The sequence below is a fragment of the Chinchilla lanigera genome, unplaced genomic scaffold, assembly GCF_000276665.1.
Source record: "Chinchilla lanigera isolate Chin_1 unplaced genomic scaffold, ChiLan1.0 scaffold00024, whole genome shotgun sequence".
Lineage (NCBI taxonomy): Eukaryota > Metazoa > Chordata > Mammalia > Rodentia > Chinchillidae > Chinchilla > Chinchilla lanigera.
The window spans coordinates 24,133,149-24,160,059 of NW_004955425.1; the positions used below are offsets into that span (position 1 = coordinate 24,133,149).

The following is a 26,911-nucleotide window of genomic DNA, read 5'->3' on the forward strand; positions in this document are numbered from 1 at the left end:
ACAAAGGACACACGACCGTGATAAGGCAAGGGCCGACTGCCTGCACCCAAGTCCAGACGCTTTTAGTGTTTGTGTTGACCTTAAACAGTGTTACAGGGAGGCAGAGGGGAGGAGGGAAGAGGAGGCAAAAAGAATCACGATTACTCACATGCACCAGCTGTCCACAATGCACGTCATTATGTACTGCAAACATAAACTTATAAAAAAATTTAAAACTTGAAGTAAAATAAAAAGCATTTAGCTGGGTGTGGTGGCGCACACCTGTAATCCCAGCATTCGAGGCTGAGGCAGGAGGATCGCTGCAAATTCGAGACCAGCCTGGGTTACAAAGTGAGCTCATGGCCAGCCTGAAAAGGACAAAAAAAAAAAAGTATTTAAGCCAGGTCTGCTGGCACATGCTCATAATCCTAGCACTACTGGAGGCTGAGGCTGGCCGACTGCAAGTTCAAACCCAGGCTAGGCCACTTAGTGACACTGTGTCTCAAGCGGCTGGAGATGGGCAGCTCGGGGCAAAGGGCGCTGGGTTCAGTCCTCGGTACCCTGCACCACACAGACATACACGTAGAAAACCACTGACACACTTCAGATATGGCATGATTTTATAAAAACATGATCCAAATATTCCTGTTTCTTTCTATCATCAATTTTCAGTCATTGTATAAAGCAGGTTTCAAAGGCAACTTCGGTTCCTCATCCCCCTCCCGGGGCCGTGGCTTTGCCCCAGGACTCTGCGATCCTGTGCGCCAAGCCGGGGCCGCATTGACGTTCCCGTCTGCAGTGTGCATGTTGCTCCAGCCAATGGCACGTGAGCGCAGCGCAGCCGGCACCGAGTATGCTCCCCTATTTCATTGCCATGGTGATCCGCGGGGACTGGTGTGCTCCCAAGGTGAGAATGAGCATGAGTCCGTCACCCAGTCACCCCCGCTAGGCCTGGAAATCAGCTCAGGATCCCCAGATGTGCCCGCAAGGCCACTGGGCCCACTTCCCACAGTGATAGCCACGGCTGCTTGTTAGGTGCCCCACGGGGTAATGTGTCCTGTTACACAGCAGTACTTGGCTGATATCTTTATGTCCGAAAGGTTTTTTTTTTTCCAAACAATGCAAAAATAAAATGGCCTATTTTATACTCTCTGCCCCTTGGCCCGTGATAATGAATTTCTAGATTGTTTTAAAAGTCTATCCAGTGCTGGACTCAAAAAGATGTCAGCTGTGGTTGCTGCTTCTGTGGAAATGTCAGGGGCTTAAGGGTGGATTCTGCTTGTACATTCTTTGGTTCTTTTGAAATTTGAACTGCATGGGTGTCTCCTACTCAAAAAAACCCAATAAAGTCCTACATGTACACGCAGCATTAGAAAAGAGAGAAATCAAGGCAGGGAAAAAAGATGATTATTTGTAAAGCTAAATCTCTCCGCAGAGAAGGTCAGATATTTAAGGGGATATAGTTAAAGAATATTAATATTCTAGTGACTTTACACAGAGGCATGATCATCTATACATTGATTCTGAAAACTTTTAGCATTTTAACAGCTAAACTATGGTTTTCCTCTTGCTAATTACAAAATATACTAGGTCAAAGGTTTCTATTTACAGCAATAGTTCTGTGGTTCTCAAAATCTGGTGTGCAGAAGAATCACTCCTGGCTCAGTGGGCATTGGGATGCACGCCTGTAATTCCAGCACTTGGTAGGTTGAGGCAGGAGGATCACTGCGAGTTTGAGACCAGTCTGGGCTACATAGCAAAACCCTGTCTCAAAAGAATGAAAAAAAAAAGAGAATCACCCCTGGCACTTGTTAAAAATGTAAGTGGCCCAAGTTCCTCCCAGGTCTTCCCATTGTGGGTCTAGCATGGACCCCAGAAAACTCCATGATAGCAAGCAGCTCGGGAGACTTCTGTGGCCTCCATCTGGAGGAGCGCTTGGCAGTCACTGCGGAGTAGTTCTGTCAACTTTTCCAGGGGCCTTCGCTGCATGAAAACCGTGAACTTGGGAGCACCTTGCCTTCCTCTCACAAAGCAGGAGGCCGCTTCATTTGAGAACCAAAAGTTAAACATGCAGCAACTTGGGTCAAGGGATGCAGAAGATAAAGAAATACACTGTCAGTACTTTTTAAAGAGGGGGGAATTAATCAGATTTTTCTAATATTGATAATAGGATGCGAATTGCATATATAAACTGATACTGAGAAAAAGGGGACTAATGTAATTATACAATGAAATTAGTCAAAACAAAAAAAATTTAAATAATGTTTCTCTCTGGATGAGGAGAGACAAATTCCAGAAGAAAGTAAATGAGTAACTCTTTGAAATATCAGAGGAAGCAGTGAAGTTCTGGCTTGCATCTCAACAGGAAGTCACATGGAATGTTCTTTTGTACCAGGAATCAAACTCACAACCTCACTCTTGCCAGGCAAGCACTGTGCTGCTGAGCTATATCCCTGGCCCCCACATGGAATGTTTTGGTAGCCAGGGACAAATTGAGACATTTCTAGCTTCAAAGTCTAGCTAGGGACATTTTGTTGTTTTCAGAATGCTGAGCTTCCACGAAAGAAATCTACAAAATTTCCTACAGGCTATAGCATTTTCTAACCCTTATACTCCCTCTTTGAATAACATGTTAAAGGACAGGACACTAAGTATGGCTAATAAATGCTCAGCAGTTTTTTTTTGTTGTTGTTACTATACTTGATTCTTGTTCTGTTTTGTTTTAATGTGGATTGCTTTTTGTTTGTTTGTTTAGGGAAATAGCATATACTCAGGAAACAGGAAATACATGAATGGAAAAATAGTCCTAATCTTTAAAGGCAATTTTAAATGTCTTGGTATAGTTCTCACTGGGCTTTGCCTTACCCTGGATCTATTATTTCCCCATATTATTGATTTCATACTGCATATATAACTGGGTGTGGTGGCACACAACTGTAATCCCAGCACTTAGGAGGCTGAGGCAGGAGAATTGCCATAAATTTGAGACCAGCCTGGACTACATAGTCAGTTCAAGGCCAGCCTGGACTAAATAATGATACCCCATCAATAAACATACACATATATATATTATATATAATATATATCTCAGTTCATGAACTTGATTCTTTCCAGGATTCTGGTCCCAAACCAAGTTGGAGGATAATTGAATAAAATTCAGTGATTAGGTTCAATGTTGACCTTATAGGGAAATGTGATTGTGTTCTTTTTGTTCTTTTTGTCTTTTTCCCCCAACCTCACTATGCAGTTCAGGCTGGCCTTGAACTCACTTATGTAGCCCAGGCTGGTCTTGAATTTGCAGCGATCCTCCTGCCTCAGCCTCCCAAGTGCTGGGATCACAGGTGTGTGCCAACACACCCAGCTATATTTTGTCCAGTTCAGTCTTCATCAGAATATGGAGAGAATTGAGTTCATGAACGAAGGTACTACTATATATCATCACATCTAGCTTTTTTTTGTTTTGTTTTGTTTTGTTTTGGTTTTTCTCCGGTACCGGGAACCGAACTCACGACCTTGCGCTTGCCAGGCAGGCACTTTGCCGCTGAGCTAAATCCCCAGCCCCACATCTAGCTTTTTATTTTTTATTATTTTATTTTATTTTTTGGGGGGTCTTTTTGTGAGAAGATCTTGCTACGCAGTTCAGGCTGGCCTTAAGCTCACTCTGTAGCCCAGGCTGGTCTCGAACTCGCAACGATTCTCCTGCCTCAGCTTCCTGAGTGCAGGGATTACAGGCCTGCGCCACCACGCCTGGCACATCTAGCTTTTTAGAAAATAAATATTATAAGCACCTTTTTGTGCCTTTATGCACATCCTTACTATGTATCATTTTTGGAGAATTCCTGTAGGAATGAGTATCTGGAGAGTTTCTAGTCTTTTGCCCTTGTGACCATTAATCCTAATCTGTCAGATTCACTGCATTAAGAAACACCTAGCAAATTAGTAAAGCATCCTCCTGGATGTGCCTAGGTGGGCCATTCAGGCCTGAGTTGAATACTATATATGGTCCCACCTCTTCCTCTCTGGCACTGGTCCCCCACCGCTGCTTCCTGGCTATCATTAACTTAGCGGCTTTGCTCTGCCCTGCTTTCTGCCATGATATCCTTGCCTTAGAGCCAGCTGACCATGGACTGAAGCCCCTGAACCATGAGACCAATTAAACTTTTTGAAGCTGTGGCTATTGTGTCCAGTGATAGAAAAACTAATATTGCCACCATGCAAGTAAGGCTGCTATTATCAACTGCAATGCCATTGCTCTGGTTGGTGGTGTTATTCATGGCTTTTTCTTGAGAGTAGATTACCAGAAGTTATACAACTGCGTCAATCACCATGAACACTTCTAAAGATGATGGCATATCAAATTGCATTCCTGAAGCATTTCACCTTTATTTTACCCTTGATGGTATTATGTTGTTTTCCTTCTCTCCTTTGTTCCTTCTCTAATATTTACTAGGAAGCTACTTATAGCCATCATAGAAAAATTGCAAAATGACTAGCAGCCAGTTTTCTATTGATTTAGTGGAGTTTTTGGTTTGTTTGTTTATTTGTTTGTTTTTTTACAGAGTCTTGCTATGTAGATCAAACTAGCTTTAAACTCACTATGTGCTCAGGCTGGCCTTGCATTTGTATCGATCCTCCTGCCTCAGCCTCCCAAGTGCTAGGATTATAGGTGTGTGCCACTATGCCCTGCTTGTTATATTGTTTTAAATTGCAACTATTGGATTATGGATAAACACACTTTTTCCGTATGTTGGTTAATAAGTTATAGAATCTCTTTCATCATTTAGCAGTTTTTTCATCAACTGGGAAGAGGGCTTCTATAATGAAGAATTTATGCCAGGTTTATTGCACATGCTGCAAACATATATCCTCAGAGTTGACTTCTTGGTTTTCCTCCAGACCCAGCAGAGACATTGATCCTCTGACCACAGTGCCTGGACTGATTCATCTGTCTGAAAGTATGCAAAGCTCCTCATTCCAGCCTCATCCAGCTGGACACCCTCACGCTGACTGATGCCCCAGTGCATTTCAGAGGTCACCATTTTTCAGCCAGACCAGAGACGTGAAACATCCACATCTGCTTCCTGGTAACCAGGCGCTACTGCTACCTGCTGGGCATTATCTTTACAAGACGGCGGGGAGTCGCCACTCCAAATCTCCAGCGTCTGGGGAAACAGTTTCATGTCTAAGATTAGAACCTTTTAAGCTGTCTTCTTTCGGAGAAAAAACCGAAGAGGCAAGGGAGCATGCAACAAGACAGATGCTGCCGGAACAAATGTGACTGAAGCATCTATGCTTCTACTGCATTAACATTGCCTCAGTTTTATCAGCATTTTGAAAATTGCCCCAGAAAAATGATTTCAGAGATGAGAATTGAGTATCTGGATGCCTGGACTTTCACTCTAGCTAAATTTCACCTCAGGACTAGCTCTTTGTGTTAACGGCCACTTTGGCTCGTATGTTCCTTTGCTCCCTGCTGACCAAATTAAAGGAGGACATTTATTTTGATAAAAAGGGAAAAGGATTCATGCAAAGCAAGCTCTAAGAAAGGGTCCATTTGCCCCTGGACAGGTGTGTTGGGGTCTTTTATAGTGAGGAACTAAGTGGGGGGAGATACAGAAGACAGTAGACACTCCCAGGCTTGTCCCTCCTTTCTGGACTCAGACCCCTCACTCCCCTGCCTGAGGAAATGCAGTCGGACTTGACCTCCTGGAGCCAGCATCTGCATGTTCCTCCTGTTCATCTGGGTTGAAGGAGAGGGGAGTAGCCATATGCCACAGACCCATGGAAGTGTGGAGAAGCCACTTGTCTTTAAAGGAAAAAAAAATGTCACTTTTAACATTCCATTTTACATACCATGTACAGTAGGGCCATGCTACTCAAAATATAGTCCAGGGACCAGGGACTTCAGCATTTCCTGGAAAGTTGTTAGGGAAACAGACCCCACCCCAGACCTACTATGATAGGTAGGACACGCAGATAATTGGTACAAGCATCTTCTTCCAGCAATGGCTATGAACCCTGACTTACTCTTTAGACTCTCCTAAGTCTTGGTATCAGGCATGTGCAAATGGTATCAGGCATGTGCAAATGGTATCAGGCGTGTGCAAACAGTATCAGATGTATGCAAACGGTATCTGTACTTCAGGTCCTGCCTCCAGATATTCTGACTCAAACTGGTTTCTTGGAGAGGAGCCTTGCCTTGGGTCAGTTCCAAGAGTAACCGGGTATCTCAAGGTAAGAAACAAGCCAGATGCACCTAAGGTTCAGAGATCTCCCTCTGTGTGGAGTGAGGAGGGGACCTGATGCGGTGGTGATGAGGCAGTGTGTATGCACCATTGCTCTGCTGGGACACGAAACAACCTGGAGCATAAACTGTCAGTACCAGTAAGGAATTAAAGAGGCAGAGTTTAAAATAAAGGAAGATGGCTTATTTGGAAATGGGTAGAAGAAGACAAGATAGACAGCTACTCTGGAAGGTGGGGGAATCAGAAAGGTAAATACCCTCAAGCCCTTGTCCCTGGCTACTTTTATTTAGGACTAGAGATTCTTCCCATCCCCCACGAGGCACCTGGAAGCTGTCACCATCTGACTGGCTCTCTGGCTGCCTTTGACCCTAAACTGGGCACTTCCATCTACGTTCTTTTTGGCTGCTTGATTACTTCCTATCCCTTTGGGATGGGTGAGTGTGTGTGTGTGTGTGTGTGTGTGTGTGTGTGTAGTCTCATAAAAAGGCAGTTTAGAGTTAATGACTAAGTAAAGGGGACATATGTGTATCTGGTGCAGTAATACAGTGATGCTAAAGTGAGAATATACATATATGGGTATGTGTGTGTGTTCGTCTTTTACACATGAAGTGAGAGTCCTCAGGTGGCTGCCCCTTGTCTCCTTTGCATTTTATCCAAGGTGGGTAAGCGGGGGCGGGTTACCTGAACTTTTATGTTTCTGGTTTTCTCCTGTTTTGTTAACTCCTTCTGACGACTTCTTAAGGTAACAGCATTACCTGGTGCTTTTCTGGGTCTTTCTGGGTTTTCCACTCCTTTGTTTGTCTAATTGCTCTAACTGTAGAGTCTAACCGCAGAGGTAAGAGCTATTGATTGTTAATAAAACCTATCCTTTCCCTGCTTAGGTGCCACCTTTCCCTACAATGTAATAATATAAGGGAAAAAGAATTGGGAGAGAACAGGTTTTAAATATTGGAGTAATTTTTTCTCATGCCAAATTCTCAAAGCTGTTTTGCCACAAACCAAATATTCACTTTTTAAACCAGAAATTTGGTGGTGTTTAAAATCTAGAACCACTATCTTCCAATTCCACTTATATTGATTTAGTTGCTTAGTATTTAAGCTTTGCTTCATTCTTTTTTGTTGTTGTTTTCTGAGACAGGGTCTTGCCATGCAGTTCAGGCTGGCCTTGAGCTCACTTTGTAGCCCAGGCTGGTCTCAGACTGGCAATAATCCTCCTGCCTCAGCCTCCCGAGTGCTTGGATTACAGGTGTGTGCCACCATGCCCAGCCAAAGTTTTGCTTCATTCTACCTTTTGTCTGTACTTCAGATTTCCAGCAGCTGTTTCATCTTGTAGACTTGAGTGACAAGAATTGTTTCTCATCCTGTGTGCTCAGCATGAAATTTTAAAGAGTGTTGTGTAACATTTAACCAATAAACTCTTTTCATGAAAAGAAGGAAAACAAAGACACATGCATGACAGTTTTGGGTGTGGCCATTAATGCATCTCTGTAGCAGCAGCCTCCTCTGATGGCCTTCTCACCTCCCTGGTGGGCTGCGCAGCAACACACTCAAAAGGCCCAAGGTCTGATTTATTTCACTTATGAGTACGGTCTCTAGTTACATCCATTTACCTATAAAAGCCTTGAGTTTATCGTTCTTTATAGCTGAGTAACACTCCATTGTATAAAAATAATATGTTTTTTTATCCATCCCTCAGTCAATGGGCATTTGGATTGTTTCCAAGATTTAGCTATTACAAATTGTGCTGCTGTAAATATGGGTATGCACATATATCACTGTGGTACTCATAAGTGAAATAAATCAGACCCGTATGTGTAAATACCATATTGTTTCCCTAGTGGAAGAACCTGCAAGAGTAAATAAAATCCAAAACATAAATAGATATTGTGAAAGGGAAAGAAACTGCTCAAAAGGAAAGAACAACTGGGATGAGGGAAAGGAGAAAAGAAAGAAGGGAAAAAAAAAAATATATATATATATATACACACACACTCACAAATAGCTAAGATGATTGTACTACTAATTTCTATTGGTTTATTGAAAGGAACAGTTAATGCTTAATGTTTTGGATCAGTTTTGCATGCTTATATCTGGTAATCTGAACAACTACTTTGAAGATAACCATATGCAATATAACAACCATTGCTGATTTCCTCTCATCTTGTTTGAAATTCTGTATCGTTTTTAATGTTTTTTAAAAAATTTTTTATTCTCTTTAAAGAAAGAAAAAAAAGGGCCAAGGAGGTGGTCACCAGAGCAACAAGGCTAGGCCGGCTCTGCTCCCTGTCCGTGCCTTCAGTCCACTAAACCCAGAGCTTCAGAGCGGAGCTCTCCACTGACTGAGTCACGTCCCCCTGGGAAGAAACCGTACACGCTGTGTTATCTGAATTCCGAGACACTGCTGAGTCTGACCTCTGGTTCCCTGTGTGATTCTAGACTGCATGCAGTCAGCGCCCCTGGCCCACCATGCACAGGCTGACTTCTGGCTTGTAGGACTGCCTGCACGGATACAGCCTGCTGCTGATTTGAACAACCTCTTGGCCTGATGGCCCCAAACCATGACAGCCCCTCTTCCTTCTAGACATCAGCTGAAAACCTGGACTCACACAGGGCTTCCCACCCTGTGGGCCACGTGGCGTCTGCTGACTTGAGTCAGTTTCTATCACTTCAAGGCCAAATGGTGGCCAGCAGCTGCCAATCAACGCTTTGCTCCTGTTTGCTTTATCATTATTACTAGTTTCTCTGTCTTCTTTATGGTGGGAAAGGTGGAAAATCTTGTATAAGAACTATTACTCTCCAACCTGTTTGGCCTGGGCTATCTTAACATACTTTAAACTACTGAGGACCACACAGGCCCTTTGCTTTTGAGGGTTATATCCCGTGGCATGTTGGTTTCGGCCTGTACTTGCTCACAAGGACTCAGTGCCCATGAAGTTTTCAAGGCAATGGTTAAAGTGTTGGAATCTTGAAATTGGCACTGTAAGGAGTATTTATGCCGCTGAAATTGGTGAATGCTACATAGCGGCTTTTTCTGGAGCTCCAATTTACCAGGATACCACTGATTTTATCTAATAATATTTTCCATATTTGACACCAAAGTAGAGAAGTTTTGAAAATATTTCAGCTTAAAGCAATAAATCCTTTACATCTGACAAAATACTACATTTTCATAAATATAATTTATTCCATTTCAGTTACTTAGCAAATGTTGCTGAGACAAAATACCCAATGCCAGAAGTTAAAGAGGGAAAGGTTTATTTAGCTCACAAAATGGAGGTTTCAGTCCATAATCAGCCGTCTCCAAGGCAGGGTGGCATCGCAGAGACAAGGATGGCCACAGCTCTTTCTGTCCCTTATCTCTTATCCAGGTTACTTAGGGTGCGGAGCATTCACACCCTTAATCCTCGTGCCCTTGAGCCTAGCACTGCGCCATGAATCAGTCCCAGTGTCACATACTCATAAAAAGCCCCATCTATGACTGTATGAGGCTTTAGGGGGACATCTAGACAGAAGCTGTAACATTCCCCAAGCCATGACAAGGACAGTTGCAGCGTTAATGAGGACAGTTGCAGCATTTATGTTTTTGCACTCTATCTAAAATAGATTTTCCTGTCAGCTTCTGCACTCAACTGGTTGCACCATCACATGCCGAGTAGTTTCTGGAAAATTCAACTTTTCACTTGGGAAAGCATGACTGCCAGAGACAAGTAGCATCTCTGTGCTTCAAGATGGTTTTAGACTCACAAATGTCCGAGCAGGTCTCAGGGTTCGGGGAATCACTGCACCATGGCATTTCTCCTCTTCCTTAGGTGTAGTGCATTTTGCTGCGTGCCACCCTAAGACACACTTACTTTATCCTACGGTGTTTCTTTCCACATACATTTAATCTCATAATCTGACAGGCTTAGTTACACAGCTGATAATTCCAGGAAATGAGAGATGGTGGCAGTATTTTCTCCTCAATTATCAACTGTGGCCTGGGTGAAAATGAACTGCTTGGGAAGGCCTGGCCCACAAGCTTACAAGACTGGGTCATCAATCCTGCTTAACACTTTCCACTTGTTCTGGGACATAAGGCTTCCTCCAGCCTTCTTGTCTACCTAAATTTTTCCAATTGTATATTTATTCCATTTCCCCAAAACCACTATATTTTACTTGGTGAGGAAAGAACCCAAACATTTTCCTGTTAATAAAATTCAAACGTTTTTGAACTCAACTGTATTTTGAAAAAAAAAATGATAGGAGAGTTTAAAGGTTATATTCTGGCTGGAGAAAGGATACTGTTTCTGGTGATCAGGAAAGATTTTTTTCTTCTTTCTTTCTGGTGGTACTGGGCTACATCTTGAACCTTTACTTTGTTTTTTGAGACAAGGACTCGCTATATCACTAAACTTGGGATCCTCCTGCCTCGGCCTTCCAGGGTGCTGGGATTATAGGTGTGCACTAGCTACAAAGTCTAGAAATACTTTACTGAAAACTTTTTATTCATTTTCAACTCTCAGAGGCTGAGAGCCATCTGCTTTCATTCTCCCTACTCCCTTCTGCTGAGGGACTGCTAGCCAGCGAGGGGTTGTCTCCCACAGACAGGAGGCAGTGCGGATCTTCTAGGGTTCCCTCTCCTCTCTTTCTTTCTTCTTTTCTTTTCTCTTTTTCTCTTTCTTTTGTTCTTTCTTTCTTTCTTTCTTTTTCTTTCTTTTTTGTTTTTTTTTTGGTACCAGGACTCAAACTCAGGACCTTGCGTTTGCCAGACAGGCGTGTGTGCCACTGAGCTAAATCTCCAGCATCCCTGTTCTTATATTCCTCTCTCACTAGAAAAAAAAAATGTGATTGCCATCAATAACATTTGCAAGTCAGGAATCTATATATATGTTCATTATAAATCTAAATTTTTCTAAAGAGATATAAAAAAGCAACCACTCGATGCCTTTAGCAGAAATTGTACTGTTTTTTAAAAAAATCTCAATTGATTCTCCCAAACCCATTCTTCATGCCTAAGGATACGGACCTTTATGAAGTGTGCTCCCTTGGCCTCTGGCTTGGCCCTAAAATCAGGAGCAATGGGAAGCACCAGCAATGGGAAGAGCCGGCAGGGTGGGGCAAATGTTGGCGAGGTCCTCCCTCCACCCTCTGGGTCAGGAAGTGCCAATCTTCAGCTGCACCAGCCCATGTGGTTCCCAGAATGCTGCCTACACCTCTGCAGCTAGCCAATCACCAAATGCTCTGCAGCTACATGTCAGTGTGTCTCCCGGCCAGGGCACAAAGGTTATACAGATAAATATTCCAGAGATACCACGTACATTTTCATGTTTATTAATGTAGGTTACATGACATTTTTTTTTGTCTTTTTGAGGCATGGTCTCACTATACAGTTCAGGCTGGTCTTGAACTCACTTTGCAGCCTAGGCTGGCCTTGAACTCGCAATGATCCTCCTGCCTCAATCCCCCGCGAGCTGGGATTACAGGCATGCGCCACCACGCCCAGTTTACGTGACATTTTTAAAAAGAGTGAACATAAAAACTGAAATCATAAACTACTGTGATGACAGGTATTTTAATATATACAGACTAAATAAACAATGACACTAACTCAGTTAATAAAATCAGTGCTAGCTTCTACTTGCAATACACTTATATTACTCTTATGTAAATTATTGATATTTGGAAATACTTTGCTCTTTTAAATAGATAAACATTTACCTTGCAACTTTCCCACTTTTGTTTGTTTAAAATGCCACCACTTTTTAATCAGGAAAAAAAATTTCAACCTAATTTTCAAATTACTTTGCTAAACCCATGAAGATTTATTTGTCTATGCTTGATACTTATCATGGGGTTAAAAAAGCTTTAAAAATCATTTCATTAACTTTTAAGGAAAGCGAAAAATATAGAATAATTTTCCTAGATTTCAATGCCAAATCCATTTTCACTTGTTATTTCTAACCAGTCTGACACAAATGAGTCTTAAAAGAAAACTTGAGTCGTTACTTGAACAAACATTTACACATAAATACTGTCCAGCTGATATAGACAGAAGGGCTTACTTTTCAAAAGTACACATCCTCTGTTGTGTTTTCATCTTAAGTTATAACCAGCAGAAGCAGAAACACAAGTGTTCCAAGCTCTGCAGCAGACAGGCCTCGCTGGCATGAGAGCCTCTGGGTGGCATCTGGCTTGAAACACTGCCTTGTGTTTACCATAGTGCATCACATGCTGCCCCGTACTGTCCCTGCTGCTCTCCCAAGATGAGTTCAGTCGCAGTCAGGGTGCCGCGGGCGTCCTCCTGCTCCCATGACGGGCAGAGCAGCCTCTCATGGCTGTTGCCTCCAGGACGTCCCATCCTGCCCTGCGGGTTCTGACAGACATGCTCAGCTCACAGCTGTCACAGATGACGGCTCGAGCTTGGTGGCCTGAGTCTCGCTGGTTCCCAGGAGGTCAAGCAGGACAGCTGCTGGCCAGCATGCAGCTCTGCCTGGCCCGAGGCCTGGAGTCCTCCGTCCAGCAGGGTCAACTCTCGAGGTGGGCTGCTCGGGAAGGCCGTCTGCAGTCACGTGTGGGGACTGTGCTTGGTCTCGGTTCATGTATGCAGTATGGAAAATATCAGACTGCGGACCATAGAAATTGGGTTTTTCATCTGTTGCGACAACTTTAAAAATTTAAACTTTGACATATTTAAAATGAAAAACATCAGAACTTTTTCTGCATACCACCAAATCTTATCCTTCCATTAGTTAAGCACTGCTGACAAACAATATTAAAATTCACTTATTTGCAAAATAATCGATGTATAAACACATGCCATTTGTGTGTAAACCCAAACTACTACTGTCACTACTGCTGCACATCTTCGGAGGCTCATGGCTAAACTTCACCAGCCTGGACTTGTCAGATAACGTCAGACAATCAGAGGTTTTCTTTTTCTATAATTGCTGGGGGCAAAAAGAGAAGGCTTCAAAGTGCCTAATCCATACTGTGCTGCAGATAATACTTGTGTGTGCATACTCATACATATATGTAAGCCACCTATATATCTAAAAGAGTGACATTCAGTTACTGTGGCACTGGCAGTACTCCCTTGGAATAACACTGTCTTCCATTCCTGTTACTTTTTCTGGTAACTAACCAATATTTATGCTCTCTTAAGCAGCAGGCATGCAAACCATGCATTTGTTATTTTAGGCGATGAAGTCGCTTTGCCAGGGACTGATAGAATTCCTGAGCTTTTCACTTTCTTAACCTTTCTTTTTAACTGACCAGCAGTCACTTTTCCTAAGCTAACAGCTTCTTGTAGATGCTGTTATTCATGTTAGCAGAGCTGGTGTCCATTTTACTTGCCATCAACTGACCGCTGCTGTTGTAACTGTTGGGATCCACGTTTTCTTTGCAACACAGGATACTGTAGAGGTGGCGCTGGCACTCTGAGGAGGCATAATAGTAGATCAGGGGGTCGATGCAACAGCTCACGCTGCTGATGCAGACGCAAAGGAGGTAAGCGAAGTAGGCAGCCTCGGTGGCAGCGCTGTGGGACAGGAACAAGTAATGCGTGATCAGAAGGACGTTGGTGGGCCCAAAGCAGATGAGGAAGATGCAGAAGACAGCCGTCGACAAGAGCACGGCCCGGGACTTGTTGCTCTGGCTGGCGACGGTGGACGAGCTGAGACATCGGATGATAGACACGTAGCAGACGGAGGAAATGATCAGCGGCACGAAGAAGAAGATGGCCGAGAAGGCAGAGAAGTAGTAGGCGTAGAAGCCTTGGAGCAACGTGGCGTTGAGCACGTCGTGGCAGGTGGTGATGTTGAGCCCCGGGACCCGGGCGGTCTGCTCCCTGAGGAGCAGCGGCAGCACCCCGGCGATGGCCATGGCCCAGATGGCCAGGCTGGTGAAGCAGGCCCTCCCCAGGGTGCGCCAGGAGAGGGCCTGGATGGGGTACACCACCGCCAGGAAGCGGTCCACGCTGATGGCTGTCATGAGCATGACCGAGGCGTACATGTTGCAGTAGAAGGCGGCGGTGGTGAAGCGGCACATCCCAGAGCCGAACTTCCAGTCGCTGCCGGCAAAGTAATAGCTGATCTTAAAGGGCAGCACGGACACGAAGAGCACGTCCGCTGTGGCCAGGTGCAGCATGTAGACCACGGCCGGCTTCTTCACCTTCATCTTCAGGACGAACACAGCCACGGCCAGGAGGTTCAGCGGGAGGCTGATGAGCACCACGCCGGTGTAGATGGAGGGGACCAAGCGCGTCAGCCAGGGGCTGGTCAGGTAGCCCGCGGCGGCGTCCGAGATGAACACGGGGGGCGGCCTCTGCAGAGGGCTGCTCCTGTTGAAGGAGATGTTTCTGGTTTCGGTCCATGTGCTTTCGTTCCCCTCCCCTTCCTCGTCCATGGGGAACTGCTCGAATTCGTCATTGGGATTCCGGAGAAGGAATGAGCGGGGGTTAAAGGTGGGATTTGTTGCCCTGGATTCTGCAAAATTGAAATTTAAAAAAGGAATGAATTAAAAAGCCAAAAGAGACCCTTAGGAAATACATGTTTACTTTGGCTTGCTTCTTACTTTCTTCTCAGGGGAACTGCTGGTGAAACCCAGATTACGCATGGACAGACCGCAGAGGGTGAGTTAACTCAAGACCTGCAATATTGTTTAATACAAGTAAACGCGTTTAAACCTGCTCCTCCGAGGGCCAAAGGTAGATGGTACACTCCAGAGGTCTGCCCAGTGGACCTCAGGAAAGGCCAAGTGGCAACGGGAAGGGATAAAATGGCCTATTCTTTCTGTCCCACCCTGTCTGCACACAGACATACTCCAGTACCCACGACCTCCTCTCCTCCAGGGCCTCCACACGCACACCGCCGGTTAATTTGCACCACCCTGTGAAAACCACCCCTCCTGATAGGAAAATCCATGCAGAGAGTGGAACAGAGCTCTTAAGGCAGGCTCTGGGGCATCTGACATAGAACTCAGGGCTCCCAATCCCACGAACCTCCCTGTAGTTTTCCTCTACCATCCATGGTCTGCATGTTTACAGTGCTGCGTTCTAAATCTACATACCTGAGTCTAAACCAGCGCCTCTGTTTACCCCAAAAGAATCACAAGGCTCCTGTCTCCTCAGTCTTCTTGCTGCCTGCTTCCTGAGAAGGATGGTGCATGCTCTCGGCCACTCACGCCAGGCTGATGGCCCTGCCTGTTCTAGAATGCACCCTGGCAGACCTCAAGGCTCACACCAGCCCAGCCGTGCCAGGCTGTCGAGTATCAATCAGATATCAAAATAAAGGCTCAGCTACATACTTCCTTTTGTCATCTTCTTCCATAAAAAATAAAAAAACATGTGAAATGTTACTCAGATAAAAAGCAACTCTTAGCAGCAGGAACTCCATCAGCTTTTTCTTCTGAGGAGTTCTGGTAAAATCCTGCCACTGAGGAGAAGAGATGGGGACAAGCTCTTGTCGGGTCTTGGGAAGCTGAGGCAAGAAGAAAAGAAACCTCCTAGGAAAAGGATGGGACCTACTACTGAGAACACTCCCCATGAAGTCTGGACACACAAGCGGGTCCCAGAATGCTGTCAAAGAATTTTAAGACACGGCTGCTAGCTGGACAATAATAGCGGATTTTTGAACTTTTGGTTTTGTTTTTCAGGAGCGGAATCCTTCCTACAAGGACAACTTACACGGAAAGGTGTAGCGCTACAAAAGGAAAGGCTCTGCTCCCGGTGCCTGACCCGGCTGCCTCGTAGACACAAGTGGCAGACTGGGCACCCTTGCCGGACAGGGACAGCCGTGGCCTGGAGGCATCTAGGTTCTCAGGCTGGAACAAGGCGAGCGCTGAGGAGGGGAGGGCTGGGCCCTACAGGAAAGGATGACTCCAGACTCTTGTTTTCAGTGACTTTTGGCTTTAGAAGTGGCAGAAGTCAGTCTGTTATACTGTGAAAAACAAATGTGGCCATGTTTTTTCTGGCATATAGCTCCTAAAGAGAATTCTTGGAAGCTCTAGCTAGAATGAAAGGAATATCTTTTGTATGCTCATGAGCTAACTGGGGGTTAGTGGCCCTTCACAGCTCCAGGGTGGGCCACGCTCACAGCAAGGACCAAGGCGAGATCAGAGGGAAAGGGCAGGGTGCGCCATGTCCCGTCCCACCTATCTCACCCCGTGCACCTCTCCCGTCCCGCTGCTCCAGTGTCTTTGGGATTCCCTTTAGACAGCTCAGAAAGGATAATGAAGTGTTTCTCGGATTCTGTGAGCTGCTGTAGCAAGCAGAATCAGAAGTGCAGGCTCTGGGGGCCCGCGGCACGCAGCCAGGTGGTCAGAAGATCTGGAGGCCCAGACTTGTGACTGACGTGGGAGACACTTTTGTGGATTGGAGCCCTTCAACTGTGCAATCTGAGTGCATCTCAGGCAGGCGGTGTCAGGACTGAGTTAAGTTTGAGGGTACTTGCGGGAGCTCCAGGAGAACTGATTACACAGGGTATAGGACAATTCCTCCACATAGCAGGCATCAATATTGTGTAGGAAAGGAAGAAAGCTTTCCCTCCTTCAGAACAGTTGACTACAATTCAGGAAAAAAAGTTGGCTAAAATATCAGTTCAGATAGAAAACAGTCTGCATGGCCCAAAGAGAGGACAAAGTTCTGTGAGACACTTTTAACAAATTAATTGAATCCGAGCAGGAGGCCACAGGACCCTCAATATGTAGCCAGCTGATCAGAAGCTCCTAGTCATTGGAAAGATAGGAGACCAGGAGCCAGATGTGGTGGCACATACCTGCAATCCCAGCACTTGGGAGGCTGAGACAGCAAGACTGCTTCAAGTTCGAGGTCGTACTTGGCTACACAATGAGTTCAAAGCTAGCCTGGACTACAGAATGAGACCCTGTCTCAAAGACAAAACAAAAAGGAACACAACACAACACACACACACACACACACACACACACACACACAGTTTGAGGACCAGAAAGGAAAAAGCCAGAGAGAGGAAGCCCTAAATCCCAGTGTAAATTCTGCCCTAGGCTTTGGCTGACCCTTGAACCATGCCTGTGCAGAACAGAGGCAAAGTACCTCAAAGTACCTCTTAAGAAGACAAGAGCTGTGGTGACATTAGAGCTTTGCTCTGGAGACTGTGCGGTTAGCCCAGTCAAATTAGTTGGCTACTAAGGTCGAAGTCCTAACACTCTCTGAAGGAATACAAGACCCAGTCTTCCCAGCACAGCAACGCCCAGGGTACAACCCAAAACCATTCAGTATGAGGAAAACTGGAGGGTTTTACTAGCTCTGTCTTTTAAATGAAAATGTTGAACTCTGGATCCCTTCCTCCTCTACTCACACCATACACAGAACTCAACTCAAAAGGACCCAGAACTACGTTAGAAAGGACTGGCAGAGAACACAGACTCCATGGCACTGTTCCGGGCAATGTGTTTTTAGCTATGCCCCTAAGAGCACAGACAAGAACAGAAATAGACACAGGAGATGGCATTAAGCTAAAGTTTCTACACAGCAAAAACAACTGTCAACAGCAAAGAAGCAATGTACAGAAGAGACAGGAAACATCCATGAACTATATTTCTGATATCTAATAGCCAAATCTAATACTGCAACACACAAGGGTCTCAAGTCACTCAACAGCAAGAACCCAGTTTCAAAATGGGGAAATGAATGGAACAGACATTACCCACAGATGACACCCACAGGCCCACAGGGGTGTGGAACTACGTCTAACATTGCCAGTCATCAAGGAGGTGTAGAGTAGACTGAGTGCGACCCCCACACGCACTTTACACCCGTCTGAAGGGCTACAATGAGAACAGGAAGGTGGCGAGCACCGGCCAGCATGGAAACCAAAGCAGACAACTGCCACCACTAGCCGGAACGGAAATTAGCACAACCATCTGGGGAACAGTATGGAGGCATCTCAAAAACCTAAAAAAACAGATCTACCACAATTCGGCAATGCTACTACTGTGGACGTATCCAAAGAGAATGAAATCCGTGTGTCCAAGAGCCATCCGTTACTTACAGCAGATGAGACATGGAGTCAACCATGTGTCCTGCAGTGGCGGAATGGGTCACACCCACGTGGTGCACACCCAGCAGCATCCTGACAGCCTGGGGGGCGCTCTCAGTGGCAGGCACATGGATAAGCCTGAGGAGCAGTATGCTGAGTGACAGAAACTAGGCACAGAGCGACAACACTGCCTGATCTCACTCAGATGGGGACCTGAGACGGTGAACTCACCAAGCAGGGAGGATGGTGCTTCCCAGGGGACGAGGTGGGGGTGGGGAGACACTGCACAAAGGCACAAAATTTTAAGCAAGGTGTGGTGGCTCGTGCCCAAACTCTGGGAGGCTGAGGCAGAAGGATCACAAACTCAAGCCCAGCCGGGGTAACTTAGCAACTTAGCCAGATCCTGTCTCAAAAAATACACAAAGGTTTGGGTTGGGGATATAGCAAAAAAAGAGAAAAAGTTAAAAACTTTCAGTTAGGAGGAATAAGCTCAAGAGGTCTATTATACAACGTAATGACTGTAGTTCCTAACAATGAGTTGTATGTAAGAAAATTACTGGGATTAGATTTTAATTGTCCTCACCCCCAAAATGATAAGTATGTAATGTATACTTATAGTAATTAGCTTGATTTAGTCATTCCACAATGTGTACAATTTTCAAAACATCATGGTGTACAATATGTAATTTTTTTTCATTTTTGGTACTGGGAATTGAACTCAGGACCTTGTGCTTGCCAGGCAGGCACTTGGGCCACTGAGCTACCCAATATATAATTTTTTGACAAGGAAAAAAGAAGAGAATTAGTAAAGTGTAACTCATTCGTAAGTAAAAAGGTCAAATAAAACGTCAGTCCTGAGTTCATGCAAATGTTGGAATTAGCAGGTAAGAATTTTATTCTATTTTAGGGGAGTACTGGGAATCGAACTCAAGACCTCACACTTTCCAGGCAGGCTCTGAGCCACTGAGCTACATCCCTGGCCTGGGGAAGGATTTTAAAGGATGCATTGCAACTGTGCTCAATGAGGTAGAAGAAAATACTCCACTGAAATGCATGAGCTAACAAGAAGTATCAGTGATGAACTAATAAGTGGAAATTCTGCAGGCAGAATCCAGAATGCAGTATGTTAAAATCAATTTCCAAAATGAGGCGTAAAAGGAGCCTCTCCACTCAGGCAGAGCTCGGCAGTGAGGTGGCTCCGAGGTCCAGAGGATGGCCTGGGAAGATCTGTCACAGGGGAAGGCCAGCTGTCGCCAGGGAGGAGGCCCAGCAAGCGTGTGTGCAGACTGCTTCCCGAGGATGGAACTGTTTCTGTTCACTTGAATCTGGGGACGGCGTCATGCCCATGGCTGCTGCTCCTTAAATGAGTCGCATCATATCTGCATTCTAACACGGGCTCTGCCAGGAGTCCCCAGCTGGGCCACTTGGGCCCCTCGATACCTGATAGAATGACTGTTACATTTTGCAGCTGGAGCAACCCATTCGAAACAGACACCTACGCCCTTGAGAACTGTAAGAAGCGGGCAGCTTAACTCAGTGTGAAAGCCCTGTGCTCCACCCTCAGTATACAAAAAAAAGATCCGGTTCTCGTGGGCTTCTCTTGCCTTCTGGTTAGCAATGCCTCGTTGTTCCATATGGTAGGGGACACAAGCAGCTTGCAAAGGGCCATGCCTAATGCCTAGGGTTCAGAGCTGTAAATCATCTGAGTAAAAATCTGGTCTTTCCCAGAAGCATCATTTTCTTCCTCTGGGGATGTGTCGACCTTACCCCAGGCTGGCCTTGACCCAGCCACGCATAGGCTGACTCTGGACAGCCCCTGTGGAATGTGGAACAACACCCTGGAGGATCTGGAAGGAAAGAATCCAGCGTTCTGCACTTTAGTACCAGAGACATGTGTCTGGCAAATGCTGACCAGCGGGACTCGAAAGCGGTGACTCAGCTCTGCAGTGTCATGAGCCTGGCCAGATGCAGCCCTCTTCGATGTACAGAGGGAAAGAAGTGCCCATGAACGTGGACCCAGGAACACATGCCGTCATGCGCGGCAAGGCCAGACCTGGAGGAGTGATGTGATTTGAAAACTACTGCATACTCCTAATGAAGCTTCTTCAATACTATTACTTAGTGTGAAAATAAAACTGCCAGTCTTTATACTAAAGTCTTGTTTTTAGTATTTGTTTTTAAAAATGTCTTTTATGAATAATCCTTCCGGGCCAATACTACTATGCTTATCACAGAAACATTATACTCAAGAAAACATGCAATTTTTATAAGCCAGGAGCCAAGGAGAATGCATAATCCCTTGTTTAAATATCACTGCCGAAGCTGTTCCCTTTTTTGGCACTATAGTCTAATAAAATATATCTGTATCTATATATCTATATATGTGTATTTTTCATATATAGATGTAGACCAGCATCAAAGAAACATGCACACTAAGTAAGGTGAGCAGATATTTCCAACTAGCTTAAGTCCCTCAGGCTGAAAATGGATTCACATATTTCACTGTCCCCCACTCCACGTCAGAGGTCAAGGAGACAGTGCTTGTCAGTTTGCCAAAAGTTCTTGTAGTTCATCTGTGCTTTTGTTGTCAGGCTCGTTTCAGAAAAGCAGTGCAGTTCTTAAATCAGTCATCACACTTCTGCTAAGTTGCATGGAACACAGGTTTCTTAAATGCCCCAGGGACAGTTCTGTCACTGGACACAGCATAATCACACACAGATTGAATGTAGACTCCAACTCGGGGGACTTCAAGTGTATGAGACAGAGGGCCTTCTCTGGCTTGATCTGGCCCAGATGCTGAGGGGACGAGGCGCTCGCCATGATCTGTTTGATCGTGGGCTTCTCATGCGGCCAGCCGGGTGGTGACTCAGAGCCATGCCCCCTGGGGCTCATGCTTTTGGGGAATTACCCAAGCAGAAGTCCTACGACCTCGCCCACACTCCCCACAGCAGGTCAGCTGTGTCCTGCACCTCTCCACCAGCTAAAGCTAATGAAGAGTGTGCTGGGGAGATAGCTCAGTGGCACAGTGCCTGTCTCGCAAGCACAAGGTCCGGAGTTCGATCCTTGGGACCAAAAAACAAAACAAAACAAAACAAAACAGCCAATTAAGAGGAGGACATGAAACAGCAGCATCACACCAGCTGCCCCTGGAAGGCCTCATCCCCGTGAGGCTCTGTTCCCTTCATCCACACACCCTTCCTTCCCTGGCTGATCAATTCCTCTTCAAGAAAGGGCCGGGCCAGGGATACAGCTCAGTGGCACAGCACCCACCTGCCTGGCAAGCGCGAGGTCAAGTTCGATTCCTGGTACTCACCCCCCCTCCCCCAAAAAAAGGAAAAAGAAAGGGCTCATTTTAGTAGCACATACATAAGATGAACCCCCAACATCTTTGAAGGGAATTAGGGGTGGGTCAGAGACTGTGGGGCAATTTGAAGGGGCTTCCATTGCCAAAGAATAACAACTTCATCGCCATCAAAAAAAAAAAAATGATAGAAATAACTTTCCACATGTGTTCCATAAGCTCAAGTCAGTCAGGTCTGGGACATAGGAAGTCTTTAAGATAGACGGTGTGGTTTCCTTGACACATAGCGATCGAAAAGGGTGCAAGGATGTGCGAGGCCGGTGATGAACCTGTTAGAGACGAGTGCCCAAGCCTCAACCACAAGTGTACTTACAGCAAAGTGCCAGCACTGCAGCTAAACCGGAACTCTGAGGTTTAAGTCTAGAAAAAAACAACTCATACATGAACATATTTTATCGTAAAAGAAAAACAACGCATGTGCAGTAGGTTCCCCACCACTGTCCTCAGCCCTGGATTTGATCTCTAGTACCACACACAAAAAAACCCCAAAACCAAAAAAAAAAAACAAAACAAAACAAAACAAAAAAACCAACTGTGGGAGTGTGAAAGAGTTACAGATTAGGAGCATCTTAGGAGACACCGATCAAATGCGTGGGAAGCCTTCTTTAATTCTGCTTTGAACAAACCAGTTAACACATTTATAAGACAGGAAAACAGCACGCAGTAACTGTTAAGTGATATGAAGGAACTGATTATTGTTTAAGGTGTTGTAATGGTATTGGACCTATATAGCTCTAGGAATACTGATTATTTAAGGGTGAAATGATACGGTGTCTGAGATTTGCTTTAAAAACTTGCATTTGGGGGAAGAGGAGAGTGGGGTATAGCTTAGATAAGACTGGCCACACACAAGTAACCCTGAAGCCAGCTGAAAACAAGTATTTTACGCTCTTTACATTTTAGTGGAAGTTAAGGGTAAGGATGTTTGGCTTTATCACAGTTGCAAAAGCGAAGATGTTCTTGAATGTTTATATGAACACAGCTCTACATTTAGAGCATTCACTTGATATTAACGCTTCCAATGCTGGTCTGGAGTATGGAGAAACTGGTGTATGAGAAAAAGGGAGCGGCTAAGTAACTGATTCACAGTCACACAGCGGGGAGGAGAGCAGCCAGGGCTCGTACCTCAGTCTGCCCAGCTCCAAGACTTTGACTCTGGCCACACCAAACCTCTGTCTCTTTAAAGACCTGGGGTTCATAACTGCCTTGTAAAACAGCACCATTTTTTCCCTCATCATTTCACCAACCATGAATGTGTCCATCCTTTGTGCCACAGCAGGCAGCACATGGACACGTGGACAAGAGACTTCAGGTGACGGCATATGTGGTGCTGCTTGGGAACCCTGGGGTCCTGCGGACTTCGGCTACATGCCAACCACATCCCAGCAACTCTGAGGGCTGATAGCCACATGAGGAAGACATTCAAGGGCATCAACAATGCAAAATCCTTAAAGCACTGTTCTCAAATGATGCAGAAACAAGATCATCGAGTGAATGAATGTTTGCTGCAGAAAAAGCAGGATTAAAGGTAGAATATAACAAATACCCTGCAGGGCCAGGAAGGGACCGCTGCCTGGAGCCTGCTTCTCCTGCCCCCCAGAACAGGAGCTGGGCTCCTCCGGAAGTGCAGGGACACACGCCTGGGAGGAAGCTGGGGGTAGGGAGTCGACAGGAAGGAGGTGTAGCTGTACTAAGGCCACAGCAGGCACAAAGGAAATGTGGGGGTCTCTGTCTGCAGTGCCCACCACCACTGCCACCACGGGTCAGGACGTCAGGACATCAGGACGTCAGGATGTCAGGACGCCTCCCTGAGAAGCACCTTCCTTGGCTCCCGCTCCTTCCAGGTCTCAGACTTCTCCTCACAAAGCTGTAAGACCTTTTACTCTCCCAAGGGACAATTCATTGTTCCTGCGCACTGTTTTCAATTATGCTACATACTTCCTAGTGACTATGAATGACAGGGTTGCAGTGAATACTAAAAAAAAAAAGAAAAGTGAGCTGGATGTGGTGGCCTAAGCCCATAATCTCAGCACTCTGAAAGCCTGAGGCAGGAGGATCCCAAGTTCTAGCCCAGCCTAAGCAATTTAGCAAGACCTCGTCCAAAATAAAAACACTTAAAAAGGGCTGGGGATGTAGCTTAGTGTGAAGGCCCTGGGTTCAGTGTCTAGTATGGCCAAAACAAAAGTGCAGAAAGTATCAGAATACACAGCATGTAATAAAGGCGGGTATTGTTTGGTAAGACTTGTTTCATATCTGCACGTACAATGATTTTGTCTATGCATATTTATTGCATACATGGCCCTACTGTAAACTGTAAACCATATTTCTTATAGTTCTTCCTGCTGGTTAGCCAAAAAAAAAAAAAAAATAGAAAATACTGGTAAACACTGACAGTTCTATAACACCTAACTTCTAATTTATCATACACTTGATACATAGATTACACAATCTCCTTCCCTAAAGCTATATAAATGTTTGTTTTCAAGTGCAAATTACAGATTATCCCTGTCATTTCAAATGGCGACTTATTTCTGAGAGCAAATAAAGGACGTGTAAAGGTTGGTAAGGGCACTGGAAGTGGCAAAACTCCCAAGGATGCCACGGGCTGGGAGACCTGAACTTCGTGGGTAGAGCCAAGTGCCCTGGAAAGGTCTGGAGCGAAGCTCAGAAATGCAGCGTGCAGTCTGTGATCTACTCCAGCAGTTTCAGGCATATGCAAGAGCAGGGAAGAGGCAGAATGAGGAAACCGCGAAATAAAACAAAAACAACCTGAAACAAGTGGAAAACTCTCAATGTCACCACCGCAGTCCTGAGCACCACACCGTAGTAAAAACTGCACCAAACTGCCACTGACTTGCCATCGTTAAAGGCGCTAATTTCATGTGAAATGAATTTTACTTCAATTTAAAAAGAATAATAAAGGAAAGAGACAGAGAAAGGGGTGTTTCAGGAAAAGGCTGTGTGTCCAAAGTGAGGAAAGGGACAGGATTAGAAGCTCAGGGCCCAGGAAGCCCCGTCTTGGAGTCCTGCTCAGGGCCCCAGTTAGTTCCAGTCTGCCAGGGTGACAGGGACAGAGGGGAAAGGACCGAGGAGGGGGAGGGGACAGGATGGGCCCTGGGAAGGAGAGCGGCAGGGCCTGGCGTGCTGTGGGAAAGAAGCAAATGGAGAGTTTCAAGTTAGTGTTCTCGGCCCAGGCTGCTGGGAAGTGAAAGGCTTGAAGAGCTGCGGACAGCAGAGGAGGATGGAGTGGGGGCCTCCAGAGAGAAGATGGGGCACCCTAGGGAGCGGCAGAACCCATTATCCAGATATGTCCTAAAGAATACAGGCAAGGCCTGTATGGCTAGGAACCAAGATGGAAAGGGGCTCGCGTAGATGAAGAAATCAGCGCAGCGTAGAAAACTCCCGCTGGTCCCTAAGCAGTTTACTTTCAGGCTGTGCAGAGTGCCCGGCCTGCTTGGGCAGGGTCAGGGCCAATTTGGAGGCTTTCTGTTCAGCCTTCAGATCACCAGCTCTTGCTGACTGGCCATTAGCAGGTATTAAAAAATAAGATCTATGCCGGGCATGGTGGTGCACGCCTGTAATTCCAGCCCTCCGGAAGCTGAGGCAGGAGGATCACTGTGAGTTCAAGGCCAGCCAGGGCTACACAGCCAGACCCTGTCTCAAAAAGAAAAAATAAGGGTCTATTAATAGCCGGCCTTATCATCTGTTAGTCAAATGAAAGCAGAACAGCAGTTCCTGCGGGAAGGTTTACCAGATGACTGTCCTCTCTGCCCTGGGCCTGTGCATCTGGCAGATGGGATGCACACTCTGCTCTCCACAGGTCCTGGGGAGCACAGGGGCGGGGGGTGCTTCAGGGGGTCAAGGTGCCCCCTCTCTACAGGGGTGGCAGAGAAAGCTGCCACTTAGGGAAGACTGGCCTGTGGGCAAGTCTCAATTCCATCTCTCACAAGACTAGTGACTTCACTGTTCTGGGTCTCAATGTCCTTACCGGAAGGGGGTGACATCTGTTCAAAAGGCAGGTGTGCGCAGGATGGAAGAGCGTCTGTGTACCGCACCTCGCAGCTGCCAGCTAGGGCAGGTGCTCCATACAGGGCAGCGTGCTCAGATAAAATGGGGTCGGCTGAGGAACGGGGAGGGCAGTCTGGGCAGAGAGCAACTCGGGGACAAAGCCAGAGAAAGCAAACTCCTAGGGGAGGGAGCAGCTGTGGGGCTGGGCAAGGCAGGGGAGGGAGGACGGGGCACTGGAAAGACACCAGCGACCTATGGCTTCCTGGCCCCTTGCTGAGGGGCGGGCTTGACCCCGGGGGGCAGGAGGGCCATGTGTGGGATCCCGGCCCAGTGGGATCCGCCACAGTCACCACCAACTCCTCTGCGCCTCTCGGGCCCTCTAGATCCTCTTAAAATCCACCCTGTCGCCTCTTGCTGTTGGACACTGGCCCTCTTTAATGGATGTTAAGTCATCTCACTTAAATTCTGGGTCAAAGGAATGCAAGCTAGTTTATGAGCTTGAGAGTTCCTCAATAACATCTGCAGAGCAGACGTTTGCTCCCGATCCCACGGGGAATAAGTGGAAGTTTATAATCTTGGCTGGGGAGAGGAGAGACCCAAAAATGTCAGGGCAGGAAGCGCAACAATGATCGGGAATAGAGTCTGAAAGCACTGCGGAAAGTGCAGGTCAGGGACAGGGCCAAGCCCGAGGCATCACAGCCCCGGTGCCCACAGGGGCTGGCATTCCGGGCACAGGCGAGACGCTGGCTTCCAGCAAGGCCACAGGAGGGCTGGGGATGCGGCGGGGATGCAGGGCGGCGTCCCAGCACGGCAGGACAGACACTGTCCAGAACCGCCAGTGCACAGCGATCAGAGAAAGCAGGCCGGCTGCACTGGATTAGTGACTTAAACTCTGCACCGACACAGCCGCTTCCGGCCCGCGCCCCGGCGGCCGGCCGCTCCCACGGTCCCTTCCCGCCTCCCACGGCGTGGACCCCAGCCTCAGTTTCAGAACTGGCCAGGGTGATGAGCGCCCACCTGACGGGGCTTTGAGAGGGCGAAACGAGCACCCGGGTGGCGGTCAGTCCTGGCCCGGACGGATGCTGCCGCCACACACGCCGCCTCCACCCCTCCCGGTGTGCTGCCAGGGCGGTGTGGGCAGATGAGCCGCTGTCTGGTCAGTTGTCCTCGTCCATCTCGCATCCCCAGCCCGTCCACGCGGAACGGGAAGGCCCGGGCGGCACACCACCGCTTTACGTTAACTTCGGCCCTGCCGGGCCCCGCGCTCCCTGGGGTCCTCGGCCTCAGACCGCATCCGAGGCAGGAAAGTCGTGTTCGCGGCACCG

At 46.5% G+C, this 26,911-nt stretch overlaps 1 protein-coding gene across 1 annotated transcript in view; it reads right to left on the reverse strand.

The window, feature by feature from the left end:
• Window positions 1–11,756: 11,756 nt before the first annotated feature.
• F2r (coagulation factor II (thrombin) receptor) overlaps window positions 11,757–26,911 on the reverse strand; it is a 19,594-nt gene continuing 4,439 nt past the window's right edge. The window contains exon 4 of the mRNA XM_005386038.2: window positions 11,757–14,686. Coding sequence (XP_005386095.2) covers window positions 13,491–14,686 — 1,196 coding nt within the window. The 3' untranslated portion in view covers window positions 11,757–13,490. The remainder of the gene's footprint in view (window positions 14,687–26,911) is intronic.